At 35.3% G+C, this 15,208-nt stretch overlaps 1 protein-coding gene across 2 annotated transcripts in view; it reads right to left on the reverse strand.

Moving 5' to 3' along the window:
• The window catches only part of LOC137010923 (gamma-aminobutyric acid receptor subunit gamma-3), a 148,955-nt gene that overhangs the window by 36,231 nt on the left and 97,516 nt on the right, over positions 1-15,208 (reverse strand). For both annotated transcript variants that reach the window (XM_067373379.1, XM_067373378.1), the window contains exons 4-5: positions 11,592-11,812; positions 1,546-1,628 (exon numbers count right to left, since the gene is read on the reverse strand). In XM_067373379.1, the coding sequence (XP_067229480.1) occupies positions 1,546-1,628; positions 11,592-11,812 (304 nt within the window). The remainder of the gene's footprint in view (positions 1-1,545; positions 1,629-11,591; positions 11,813-15,208) is intronic.

A 15,208-nucleotide genomic window follows, 5' to 3' on the forward strand; every position in this document is an offset into this window, starting at 1 on the left:
TATAACTCTCAACTCTGACTTTATAACTCTCAACTCTGACTTTATAACTCACAATTCTGACTTTATAACTCTCAATTCTGACTTTATAACTCTCAACTCTGACTTTATAACTCACAATTCTGACTTTATAACTCTCAATTCTGACTTTATAACTCAATTCTGAATTTATAACTCTCAACTCTGACTTTATAACTCTCAACTCTGACTTTATAACTCTCAATTCTGACTTTATAACTCTCAATTCTGAATTTATAACTCACAATTCTGACTTTATAACTCACAATTCTGACTTTATAACTCTCAATTCTAACTTTATAACTCTCAACTCTGACTTTATAACTCTCAACTCTGACTTTATAATTCAAGATTCTGACTTTATAACTCGCGATTCAGACTTTATATCACACAATTCTGACTTTATAACTCTCAACTCTGACTTTATAACTCTCAACTGACTTTATAACTTGCAATTCTGACTTTATAACGCGCGATTCAGACTTGCAAGTCAGAGTTGTGAGATATAAACTTGCAATTCTGTGATATAATGTAGACCGATTCGTGCAATTCTGACTTTTCTTCTCGCAATTGCGAGTTTTTAATCAAGCAAATCTGATTTTATATCTCACAATTCTGAGTTTTTTTTCTCAGAAATACAAGATATAAACTCACAATTGTGAGTTATGAAGTCAGAATATCATGATATAAACTTGCAATTGTGTCTTAAAAAGTCAGAATTGTGTGATATAAACTCGCAATTCTGACTTTTTCTCTCCAAATTGTGAGTTTATATCTCACAATTTTGACTTTTTTCTAAGAATTGTGTTTATATCTCGCATTTTATTTACCATTTATCTTAGAATTGTTAGTTTATATCTTGCAATTCTGACTTTAAAACATGCAATTGCGAGTTACAAAGTCAGAATATAAACCCGCAATTCTCCGAAAAAAAACAATTTCCATAATGCAATTGTGAGTTTGTTTCACAATTCTGACTTTATAACTTGCAATTCTGACTTTATATCACACAATTCTGATTTTATAACTCGCAATTCTGACTTTATATCATGCAATTCTGACTTTATATCATGCAATTCTGACTTTTTTAACTCGCAATTGCGAGTTTAAATCTCGCAATTCTGAGAGAAAAAGTCAGAATCACGAGACACAATTACCTGTTTTATTTTTTTATTTAGTGGCAGAAACAAGCTTCCATAGTATAGTGTTAAATAGTGTAATCAATTGAAAGATTATCAACAATACGTAACTTTACTTTTTATAAATAAATATAAAAGGGGTGTCCTTTTACTCACTTGAGCACCTGCTCCCAAAATGACTATGCACAGCCCTGTCAACACTGTACTGATATGCTTCAAATTAAGCATTTCACAAGGCATGTTGATATTGTTGTAGCTTCATGAATATGTAAGGTTGTCTTGTACAAAGAACAAATGACAACCAAAACATTCTCAACCAAAAAAAAAAAAAAAAAAGAAATGGAAATCTAAATTTGTGAATCCGAGGAGACTAAAGGGAAGAGATACTCACAGCTGGAGAAGATGAGGGGGCAGGAGTGCTCATCCATAGGGAAGTTATGCAGTTGAAGCTGGCACTCTGCGTTTATGGTCAATCTATGAAGAGAAGAAGCAACATGCAGTTACAATGGAAAAGAAATGTCTGCACAATATAAAGCAGAAGGACAGTGCACAATAAAAGAGACATGGTCATGGCATTTGCTGTAAGTGAAATAAGTTCTATTTTCCTTAAACATTTTTTAAAAAGATGTAATATAAGTCTAAGGTGTCCCCTGAATGTGTCTGTGAAGTTTCAGCTCAAAATACCCCATAGATTTTTTTTAATTCATTTTTTTAACTCCCTATTTTGGGGCATCATTGTAAATGAGCCGATTCAGGGCTACTGGCCCTTTAATTCTCCTGCTCCACGCCCACGGAGCTCGCGCTTGCCTTGAACAGCATAAACAAAGTTTATACAGCTAATATAACCCTCAAATGGATCTTTACAAAGTGTTCGTCATGCATGCGGCATGCATGCTACGGATTATGTGAGTATTGTATACTCTTATATTGTTTACATTTGATTCTGAATGAATTTGAGGCTGTGCTCCGTGGCTAACGGCTAATGCTACACTGTTGGAGAGATTTATAAAGAATGAAGTTGTGTTATGCATTATACAGACTGCAAGTGTTTAAAAATGAAAATAGCGACGGCTCTTGTCTCCATGAATACAGTAAGAAACGATGGTAACTTTAACCACATTTAACAGTATATTAGCAACATGCTAACTAAACATTTAGAAAGACAATTTACAAATATCACTAAAATATCATGATATCATGGATCATGACAGTTATTATGCTCCATCTGCCCTTTTTCGCTATTGTTCTTGCTTGCTTACCTAGTCTGATGATTCAGCTGTGCAGATCCAGACGTTACTGGCTGCCCTTGTCTAATGCCTTTCATAATGTTGGGAACATGGGCTGGCATATGCAAATACTGGGGCGTACACCCCGACTGTTACGTCACAGTCAGTGTTATGTTGAGGTTCGCCTGTTCTTCAGAGGTCTTTTAAACAAATGAGATTTATATAAGAAGGAGGAAACAATGGAGTTTGAGACTCACTGTATGTCATTTCCATGTACTGAACTCTTGTTATTTGACTATGCCAAGATAAATTAAATTTTTCATTCGAGGGCACCTTTAAGCAAATGATAAAGGAGTGAATGATTATATTTTGATTCATGATATATCAGCTGTTGTCCTCACGAGGGACAGAACATAAGTACTTATTTTACTTTCAATTTTCTGGATGAGAAATTGGCAGTTTGAAGAAGCTTGTTTGACAGATGTCTACTCAGAAACAGGTTTAATTCTCTTTAATTCTCTGACAGCAGTGACGCTCAGGTGAAATCACTGTCGTTTTAAGCGTCTGTTTCATACATTAGTGTAGGATTTAAAGTTTTAATTATTCTCTCCCACAGGAAGAATATAATGAACCACAGCTGTGTTGACTGCATGCTTATTAACCATATAGCATGAATAAGGATGGCACTGTTAATATGACACAGAAATATTACTCTCCCCTTCCTTGAAATTTGTATATAAGTCATTCTGTTACCTGTATTTTGGCTAGCATTCTGGAAGAAACTGTATAAATTCTAAATTGACATGCATCCTGATGAAATAAAAACATATAATTGCTAATATTTTGTGACTTTAGATGTTATGCCTGTGCCCAATTATTTGAGGGTAGTGATTGAATTGTGATCAATAGTGAGCCTGCTATTGAATCGGCCACTGTCAGCCAATCAGCATTGACATAATTTCCTGCAGCTTGAGAGTGATTAATCACATTTACAATTTAATCTCATTTACAATTCAGGTGACTGTTTCAAAAAGTTCTGTGGTCCCACCAAGAAATACAGTTTTTAGATATTGCGGTATTGCACACAAACAGTAGAACAAACAGTAAAGAACAAACAGTAAAACAAAAATTCTCATCTCATTCGCAAAAATACCAGTTATAAAAATAACAATGGCATTTGCTATGCATAACAAATTTAATTCATTTAAAAACAACAACAACAACAAAACACCTAAATGGGAAAATAACAGTTATAATATAATAGTGGTATCTGTGAATTTGAAAAATAGATAACATAGATTCTCTCCAGCTTATTAATGTTTCATGGGTTGAAACACTAAATGTGCCTGACCCTTATTCTGATATCTGGAAACAGTAATATGATAAATAAACATCAAGCAGATTATATGTAAATTCCAACTCCTGTGAGAAAAATTGGTGGATAGCTTCTAGAGCTTTTTTTTTTTAAATGAATAGACAAGTAGGTACACAATGCTCCATTGGCTGCTTAAACACAATCCCTTGCTTCAGTGGATAATTGGCTTACTGTTGCAACCTTAGCCTTCACAAATATGTGACAAAGAAGCCATCATGGTAAATATTGCCATATTGGTAAACAAACAGTCCGACAGCACATATTAAGCATTATGGAGAGGTATGGCAAATCAAATTTCTCATTTCTCAGCTCAGACCTGAAACCGTGCCATCCAGCTCTGTGCGTTGGAGCTCAGAAAGCTTACAGCACTCACAAAATCCAGCATTGTTTACTTCAAAGCTCTGATGACTGCAATTAAAATAGAGAGTGACATTTCGTAGTCTGCACTACCCTTTTCTCTTCACACTCCTCCTAAATACCACTGCTGCATGTCTGCTGTGTCACTGAATATCGATCATGAGCTCCATATGGGAGCATCTAGTTAGCCTTTGTTCCAGATTGGCTTTATCCTCAGAATTTACCCCTCAGCATCAGTGCTGTTTCTCCTGTTGCCAAGGAAATATTTCACGGAGCACTGGAGACGGCATGATGTAGTCTCTCCACTGGCCTGTGAAATTTCCTCTAGTCCAAATAGACGCTGTGGTCTTCAGGCAGCTGAGAGATACCTGAATAGGCCATCGCCCTGCCTGAGATGCATTAACCAAGTAGCTGTTTTCCTAAAATACTTCTCTGCTGCCAAAAGAGCACCGTTTGTTCGGTGTCTGTATGTTGTTGTTGTTGTTTTAACTTCACCTTCATTAGAACTTGAGAATCTAAAAGTATATTTAGCATAGGTCTGGAAAGCTATATACAAAGATTTATTTAAATGTTTATGCCTAAAGCCAATACTAATAATATAACAAAAGTCAGAGTTATCAAAGAGCTTTATACAACAGTTACAAATTTTGTTTCTCCATTTGGACAAGAGGCGTTTCAAGAGTGCTGGCATTTTCTAAAAAAGCACTGGGAATGGCTAAACTTCATCTGAAATGTACACTAGTTGTTCAAAAGTTGTTGTTTTTTTATGAAGAAATTAAGGTAACACTTTATTTTAATGTGACATAGTTACATGTTACTACATGTACTTACTATAGTAATAACAGTATAATTACAAGTAACTATCCACAAATGAAACCCTAACCATAACTCTATAGTAAATATGGGTAGTTAATTAATATTCAATACTCAGTACTTAGTACAATGTAACTGTCACCTTAAAATAAAGTGTAACAGACATTAATACTTATAATCATTAAGATCATTTAAGATCATAATAAAAAATTCCAAAAAGATTCTATTTAAAATAAATGTGGTTCTTTTAAACTTTATATTAAAAATATGTACCACGACATCCACAAAAAAATAAAAATAAAAATAAAAATAAAAAATTGAGCAGCACTTAAATCTGTTTTCAACATAGATAACATGATGGAATGACTACTTGAGCACCAAATCAGCATTTTAGAATGATATTTGAAGGATCGTGTGACACTAAAGAGTGGCGTAAAGGAAACTGAAAATTCATTACTGTAATAAATTACATCTTAAAATACATTAAGTTCTAGTAAATTGAAATAGTATTTTACAATATTATTGTTTTTACTGTATTTTTTTATTTTTATTTAATTAATTTTTTTAATTTTTTATAAATTTTTTATTTTTATTTTTTCAAATAATGCTTGGTGAGCATTAATGACTTCCAAAAAAAAAGAAAATCTTACAAACCCAAACTTTTGAATGTTAGCGTTAGAATATTACTCAATATGAACGTCTTTGTAACTGATGTAAGCTATATAACAGCAATATAAAAACATTCATGTTTTTGTGCTGAATATCAGACTTGACTCTCACTCTTGTGAAAGTGCTTCATTGTTCTCTGCCAAGTTAATGCCAACTTTCTCTCAGTATATTTATTTGAACACATGGCCTTTAAATCATGACTGAACCTAAGCAGACAAGGTCTTGATCTTGCTGTTGTTCTCATTGGGGTAAGCTTTTCTGATGGGACAGCTTGAAAAGGACATGACAAGCAACGTAGCAGTGTGTGTTTGGATGTCCCGATTTGAATAACTAGGGCAGAGTCGGCTTCAGTGGACACCCACTCATCTGACTATATTTGGAAAACCGCAGCAGTAGTTTCAGACTTATGAAAAGACAGTAGACAAGTTTCATGTGACAGGCTCATATTTTTCACATTTTCACATTTCTCTTCAAATCAAAGTTGGAATCCTTAACTCGACAGTGCAATTCAAACGAGAAAAAGATTTTACGCGTTTTGTAACTTAATGTTGTTAACTAGCAGCTTTGGGTTTTTTTGGTGTAGCCGACACTGGGATAATACTTCACTGCTGAAGAAAATGTGTGAACCATTTGCTTACATTTTCAAGTGTTAGTTTGCTATAAGCAAATGATGCTTTCTCATGTGCGCCCCAGTCTGCCATGATGATACATATGTATTTATAACGAGAAGTGCCAGAGGCATATGCTGTAATTCACATTACTGCTCTCATTAGTAATGTCTACAGTGGTGTTAGCACATTTTCTCTCTAGTGCTTTATTAAAAAAAGAAGGGAAAGAAACTTTTATGGTTTCTGATAAGCCATTTTATGGTATTTGTTCTTTTTCCTAATGCTATTGTGGTTATGTAATGCTATTGTGGTTATGTCAGCGTTAACGCTTCTCATTTACTTTGAATGGGTGACGTTGTGGATTGTCAAACTGAATTGTGGGCCCTGGTGCGTCGTGTCACTGGCATTGCTCACAGCAGAAGGTAAAAAAAAATCTACTTTTCAAGCGCCAACGCACACTGTAAAACCCAATAAGTTCAAAATACTCAAAACATTTGAGGAAACTTATTACCTCAAAACATTTAAGTAAACTAACTCATTTTTTTAAAAGTTGGTAGAACTTAAAATTTTTGTGACAAGTGGGGCGGGGCTGAGAGCCATGGAAGCGGATCAAGGCTAGTGTGATGCCGTCACCAGCATCCCTTTCCCAAATCATAATCATAATGTTAATTACATACAGTTAATTTACATAAACATCACATTCAGATCTTGGTTAAATGTTACAGAGCAAATAACACATGCTATTATAACTATCAGAGAGACATTATCAGAAAGTCATTACATGCTTACACATATGTAATCAAACAACATATGTGGTCTTAAATGTTTTGCAGCTCATCTTCAACCTAACCACAGGCTCTACTCTTCACCACAGTGGTAACCCTACAAAACTAACATAACAGAACATATCATAACCCAACATAACACAACATTAAACATTATCTTATATCTCCATATGTTAATCTTGTGCAAAAACACACAAAAATCACTTAATTTCAACAGTTATTTATATGGTCTAACGCAAATTATGCTGGGAATTAGAAATCTGCTGCAGCTCAACTCAATCATATTAAGTTCAGCTTACTACAATGAAATTTTGAGTTCATGTAACTTTTTTCTATTTCTATTAAGTACAATGAACTTTCATTATTATTTGAGTGAAACAAACTCATTTAATTTAATTCATTTCACTGTTCATTTTTACAGTGCAGGCGTCAGCCAATCAGATCCCCTTATGCAAATACCCTAGCCCAGAAGCTAGCCATTTGCTTTCACTCAACACTGGAAAGTAATGCGATTGGCTGTTGTCACTATGACAGTTGCACAATCACCAAGCTTCAGACACGCCCACCGTCTACTGTGAATGCAGCGTTAAGGATATGCACCAGTACTTCCTCGAATCCCTAAGGAATTCTGTAGCTCTTCTCACATTTGACTGACTAACTTGAATTTACCATTAAGATATTTCTGTACAGATCCTTTACCACGGTCACTCAATCGCCATGTGACAGAGGGCTATCTCAAAGCCACTTACTCATAATAGTTTTCCTTGTCTGCATCAACAAGGGATAGAAAATGTTTTTATGATTCTCAAGAGAGCGGGGCAAAGTCTTTCTTAAATGGACTTTTGTTGCACCTGCCATTTGAATCAAAAGAATTTTATTTCACCACAAGTCCACCACAAAATACTAGCAATAGAAGTTGTTGTACAGTTCATCCACAGTGTGATTGGCCCCTATAAAAGTTTAACCAGAGGAATGTGCTGCTGCCCATGCAGGGTACCCAATGGTTTGTTCACAAGCCCCAATGGCAGTGGACTGTTAAATAATATAACAGGCAGTTTCTGCAGCTTCCTGGCCTAATTTTGGTCAAACCTAGCCTAGAGTCTTATTGAATAGATCTGTCACAAATACAAGCACTGAACTAAACTGGGCTAGCTGGATATGAACAAGTGTCATCACATCTCAACATCACAGACACTGGAGTCACACCAGACCCGAAAGGCTATCTCACAGTGGAGCTCAGAGGATGGGGTGATGTCACTGAAAGATGAGAGTTTTGGAAAAAATAGAGGATTGGTTGGTCATATATCCAGTGGTCTTTAATGTTCTGATCATAACACAGACATCTCAAATCCATCAAGTATAAATATTACTTATCAGGGCTGAACCCTGTGTTTTGCTGTGTCCGAGAATATTCTTTGACATACTGTTTTTGACAGTGACAATTGACTTTTGTGGCTTTTTACCTCTGGAAAGTGGCATAAATTTATTACCGTGTACCTTAATTCATCCCAGCTCTTGATATTTCATCAAAGACTGGGAACAAGATGACCTAATCTGAAATAGAGGCGCCTAAAAATGTCAAAGTGACATCTGCAAAGTGACTGATTAAAGGCATTGAACATCATGTTTAGGAACAGAGGCTTTGGAACTCAGAAACAGGGATGTAAAAAGCACAGTTAAACTCTACAAAAGAATGCAACGTACACATTTAACTCAAAAGCCAAAGTATCTAGTCAAAAATTAATGTGAATGTGAAAAAAAAGAAAAAAAAAATTATTGCAATTAAGTAGTTCATGCTTTTGGAATAGACTGATAAAATTATATTATAGACTCTTTAGGGCCTTTCGCACCAGAGGAACCTTTTCATAGTTCCTATAGGAACGATTTTAGTTCTAAGAACTCCTTTTGGAGTAGGGTCAAAACCAGCACTATAGGAACTATCCACTACGTAAATGTATGTTGATAGGTCAAACGCATGTCAAACACTGGCACCCGGCCATTTTACAAAGCTGTGTAAAAATATTTACTCCACGAACATGGAAACACCGATAATGGCATTAACCTGTTGTCTGCAGGGTTGTGTTCTTTTCTTTGCCTCGATGATACGTAATACTGAAAGTTGTCATAGGAGATTTTGCTCATTTTGCTCTTTCAGGCGCGTAAATTCTGCATCTCCGTTATCACAAAACCCACAACAAACACAGCGCGATCACAGCATCCTCCAGTCAACGATTTTTAGTATTTGTAAATGCTGCGCTTAACATCCCGTTGTTGGCCGCTTTTGAGTTCCTATTCACGGTGCGAATGAAACCAGGAACATGGCCCGGGGAGAAATTAGTTCTAAGGGAAGTATTCTAATGGCTAGCTCCTAGAACTGAGTTCCTAGAACTATTCAGTGCGAAAGCCCCTTATGTTGCATACCGTTTGCATTAGCATGTATTTTAGCATCCAGCTAAATATATTTCTGTACCTTAAAATTCAGTCATTTAACTTCAAAAATGATTTGTTGCTATGTTTAAACACTTGAAAAAGTTTAAAATTAAACATCTTGACATTTCCCTCTAGCCATCTTGCATGATGGGTCTCCATTGTTAGAGCAATTTCTGTTCATTTTTTACAAACTGAGGGACAAGTCAAAATTCAGTTCTCTGGTAATCAACCACAGGTGCTGTCAAACGTATTTAGCCTGTATTAACCTGAAATGATATTGTTTTTACATATGTTAGGAAGACATACAAAGGAAAAATATACATAATACTATGTACGTTTTACTCCTTTCAATTTCATTAGACATTATACATTATAAGTCTAATTAATTTTCAATATATAAAATTATAAAATTATATTCATTTATATTTTTAATTATATATAGGCAATTTTATACATAACCTAAAATATTCAGTGTCAGTAGTGTATACATTCACAAAATAATACTTAAAGGTGCCCTAGAATTAAAAATTGAATTTATATTGGCATAGTTAAATAACAAGAGTTCAGTACATGGAAATGACATACAGTGAGTCTTAAACTCCATTGTTTCCTCCTTCTTATATTAATCTCATTTGTTTAAAAGACCTCCGAAGAACAGAAGAATCTCAACATAACACCGACTGTTACGTAACAGTTGGGGTGTATGCCCCCAATATTTGCATATGCCAGCCCAATGAGCCCGTGATCGAGGCATTACACAAGGGCAGTTAGTATTAACGTCTGGATGTACACAGCCGAATCATCAGACTAGGTAAGCAAGCAAGGACAACAGTGAAAAATGGCAGATGGAGCAATAATAACTGACATGATCCATGATATCATGATATTTTTAGTGATATTTGTGAATTGTCTTTCTAAATGTTTCGTTAGCAAGTTGCTAATGCACTGTTAAATGTGGTTAAAGTTACCATCGTTTATTATTGTATTCACGGAGACAAGAGCCCTCTCTATTTTCATTTTTAAACACTTGCAGTCTGTATAATTCATAAACACAACTTCATTCTTTATAAATCTCTCCAACAGTGTGTAATGTTAGCTTTAGCCATGAAGCACTATCAAACTCATTCAGAATCAAATGTAAACATCCAAATAAATACAATACTCACATGATCCGATGCATGCATGCATGCTGCATGACGAACACTTTGTAAATATCCATTTTGAGGGTTATATTAGCTGTGTAAACTGTGTTTATGCTGGTTAAAGCAAGCGCGAGCTCCGTGGGCGGGGAGCACGAGAATTAAAGGGGCCGCAACCTATATATCGGTGCATAGTTAATGATGCCCCAAAATAGGCAGTTAAAAAAATGAATAAAAAAAATCTATGGAGTATTTTGAGCTGAAACTTCACAGACACATTCAGGGGAAACCTTAGACTTATATTACATCTTGTAAAAAAACGTTCGATGGCACCTTTAAGTATTACACAGAATTACTCAAGTACTTTACCCCTTACTTCAAGAAAGTGCAAAAAACTGAAATTATACCACTGACACTGACCTACTGCCTACTTTATTATTACATCCCGTTTTTCTCTTTTATACCTACAGTACTGTTATGACCTTGTCAAAAGCTTGTAGGTCTTAAAAATCTCCTTTTCTTTTCTTCTGGTAGCCTTGTCAGGGTGATTCTATATGAATTGACACAGCCGACAGCTCTTGTTCAGCAACAACATTTCCCAATTTTGACTTTTTATCTTGCAATGGTCAAAAGTAGTGAATAAAAACATTTTCAATAAAGACATTGAAAATCAGCGACCCGCTGTCACTAGTGGTTCACATTAAGAGTTTTGTGTTTCAGAGTCAAGGAAAGGCTTCTTGACTTTTTATTTCAGATTTCTAAGAAAATAATTGTGCACATTCTTTGTGCTCAAGTGCCATAATTATAGAAAGCAACTGATAAATTGATGTTTTTGCCATAAATGACCTTGCTAACCAGCCAATCAGTCTTTTTTTTTTTTCCTTTTTGTAAATTATTGGATAGTTTTGGGAGTAAAATTCAAAAAAACAACACAAACAAAAAAAAACCTTAACCATAAATAAAATTTTGTTTTTATTCATATTCTTACTCCTATCCTGATTCATCAGTTTCATTATCAAATATCAGATGGCTTACCTCAAAGTGTAAAGTATTTTCCCATCATTCCATATTCTAAGTAGTTGATTTGGTGTAGTAATCCAATGTGAATCCGCACTCTTGGAATTTCTGAAGATCGTGTCCGGTAGCCAAATGAGTCCAACCATATTACTGTTCAAAGTCAATATTTTCATAGTGCTGTTATATCTGAGCCGGCTGTCTGTCCACGTCTGTGCAAAAATGATGTCAATCTGGTACTCCTGTGGAAATAAGAAAAAAAAAAAGTCATGTATCAAGTAAGATGATTGACATTTTGACTTAATAATATATATTGAAGCTCTAATAGTCATCACTTTTGAACCATAAATACATGTCGTTATTTTAGTTCACTGAATATTGAAAATTTAACCCATTCTAATACAACCTGGTCTTAAAGGAATTTTTTAGCACTCTTAACATAATCCCACTGTGATTTATTCCTAAACAGCTCTGATGTGTGGAAACAGAGCCCTACAGTAGCAGTCAGAATTCATAGAACCATCCCTTAAATTAATGCCAGAATTATTCAGCATTCAGTGATGGAGCACCGCAGATCCCACTGTGGTTTGGATGGAAGTCAGAGTCAGCTTTGAGATACTTTAACAAGGATTATGAGGTTCTGGCACTGTAGAAGCAGGCAGTAGGAGCCACAGGAATTGAATGTGGGGAAAGACACATAATCACACCTCATGGTTCACAAACTTGCAGGGATTTCTCAGGCTTTATAAGCCATCCCGGCAGTTGTACAGATACCCTCAAAGGCTGCTGAATACTTGAGTACATGGTTAAATATTGCATCTGACCCATGCAACCTGTGTGGAAAAATGCCTAATCACTTTGTTAAAACCACAGGGTTAGAGCCATCCGATATTTCATATCATATCAGAAGTGTTTTGGGGTCAAGAGGTCTTGGTTTAGTGAGCAGGAAATTTAAAGGATGGATCATTTTAACACAGCTACAAGGGAATAGGCAACAACAATTAAACAAAAAAATGAATGACACCAGAGTTTGTTGAAAGCTAAACAGCTGTTTCATAAATGCTCTTTGCCATTACAGTCTGAATTAGCCTCCAAAAAGGGGTAATTTTGAAATCAGATCATACCATTAATACATTAACTATGGTACATTGAATCCAAGTCCATGGATTTTTTTTTTTTTTTTTTTGTGAAAAATACATGGTGGAGAGACTAATAGAGGATATGCATTTAATCAGTACTAATGAATGTTATTTAGGTGTAAATGTCTCACTGACGTATAACCCTAATGCAGAATGTATGCCAGAACTTGAATGCAGAAGTTGACAGGGTCTCTGAGGTGTAAGAGTCACTGCATCTGAAATGGTGCATAAATAGCTCAAAATCAATTTCCATTTCAAACATCTGCCACGATTAGAACTATTCTGTGGAAGCAGTCCAATCAAAATATGTGCCTATGAATCATTGTGTGTGTGAATGTGTATTTGAAAAAGACCTATCTTCTTTAGAGTGATTTGAGGCAGGAAAACTAATGGCTTCATTATCTATTCTAGCTTTGATGTCTGAATCCAACCCTATAAACGTCCAGCTAATTTACTCCAGCCGTTTAAACCGGTCAGCCTTTAAGTGCACTGACCCCAGTAAAGTCTGCACAAACCTCCACACAGATCTGATCAATGTGACCTGCGCTAACTCAGTAAAACATCCATGGGCAAGATAAATGTGGGCATCTGTGCACTACATGATAGATACTTCCTTAAAATGTCAGCATATTGAATAGCAAACTCAATGTGATGACTTCGTATTTATTTGAATGCATTCAAAAAGAGCTCTTAATGTTTTCAAACTGGGGTCAATGTAATAAAAAAAATGCAATAAATAAATAATCATTCACAATTTTCTAACCCTATTTTGATATATCCTATTTTTATATATTTTATTCTCTGTTTAAAGGAAATAAAAATGAGAATATTATTGTATTCTATTAACAAACATTTCTTATTTTTCTTTCTAAGGATTCATTTCTCTGTACCAGCAATGTACATATACTTTCAAGAAGAGTTTGTAATTTGTTTGTATCTTTCTGGAGAGTTTCTCATCGTGTTTGTTGCCTTCAGCTTGCTCACTGGGAGCTGCAAGGCAATATTCTCTGTAAAGATGCTTTGGAACAGTATTTATTGTGAAAAGCGCTATAAAATGATTCTCTTTACGTATATATTATGTATTATTGCTCTAATAGCTGGTAGAAAAAAGATACACTGCCAACTTAATACATACTTAATAACTGTTTTTGGCTTTAGGACAATGAAAGGACAGCCAATTATTTTATTTTGCAAAGAGCATGTCTTAATTATTACCATTTATCACACAGTAAATTGTTTTATTCATGAATGTATGTTGACTTATGCCAATGACTAGATATTTTTCTATACATTTTTACAGGAAAGTATGAGTGTATATTCCATTATATTTTAGGAAGAAGCAGTAAGTCAGTACAAAAATTAAAAATAATGTGATGATACCAGGGTTTCCCCCAAGCATTTTGAGCGCTGATGAGCGGATTCTTAAACACCTCTGATTGGCCATTGTGTTCATGTGCTCAACAGATATGTCAATGCTCAATGATGCAAAAACATGTTGTAAATGGACACCTTTGACGCTCTTCACTGAGCACTTACACAGATACACATGGAAGCATGTCAAAGCAGGTGTCTATCAGTGGATATATTAGGGATCTGCTGAGAGACACCTGCTTTCAAATGCTTCCATGTGTATCTGTGTAAGCGTTCGGTTAAGGGTGTCAAAGATGTTCATTTACAACATGTTTTTGCAGTGTTGATTGTAGCCAATTACAGACATATCTGTTGAGTGTGTGAACACAACGGCCAATTAGAGGTGGTTAAGTATCCGCTCAACATTGCTCAAAATGCTTGGGGGAAACCCTGGCATCATCACATTTTTTTAAATTTCAGTACCAACTTGGTTCCGAAGTCAGTATTGACAACATTAGTGCTTGACATCAAAAAGTTTGAAAACTCTGTTATAGTGGCACCTCCTCTTTTATTACGACTCTAAACTGATTGTCCCCCTTCATAATTAATGGCGGTTGTCACCCTCCAACCCCACATACCTGCACCAGCCTGACAGTCATTTGACCTTTTGCTATCTCTCCCCAAAGGTGGGTCTCTTCATTATAATACCAGTCTCATTTATCACAAGTCAGTGGGCATGAGAGCAGTCAGGCCATAATTGTGACCTTTTGTTCCAGAAGCTAAAGGGAGTTCAGAGGTAGGCGGAAAAGAACATCACTTCAGGTCTAATCGCCATCCAAGTGAAAATGTGTTGAGCGTCAGAATAAACAGAACTAATGTGAGGTGATTCCATTACATCTGGACAAAAACAATGCACAGACAATAGAGAGAGAGTCTGTTCAAAGAAGCCTCAAGTCAAACTGTTGCCATTTTATAAGCCACAAAGTAAAATTAACTTTGTTGTTTTCAACAGAAAGATTATGAATGACCCCATATAATAAGATGAGTGTAAACATTTTCTTGTTGTTTGAGAGTTCCAGACTTTCACAGTCTGTGTGCTGTGACAATCTGTTATATTAATTAGGTTTTGGAGTGCTGCTTCAAAGCTGC

This window comes from Chanodichthys erythropterus, chromosome 21, assembly GCF_024489055.1.
Source record: "Chanodichthys erythropterus isolate Z2021 chromosome 21, ASM2448905v1, whole genome shotgun sequence".
In the NCBI taxonomy this organism is placed as follows: Eukaryota; Metazoa; Chordata; class Actinopteri; order Cypriniformes; family Xenocyprididae; genus Chanodichthys; species Chanodichthys erythropterus.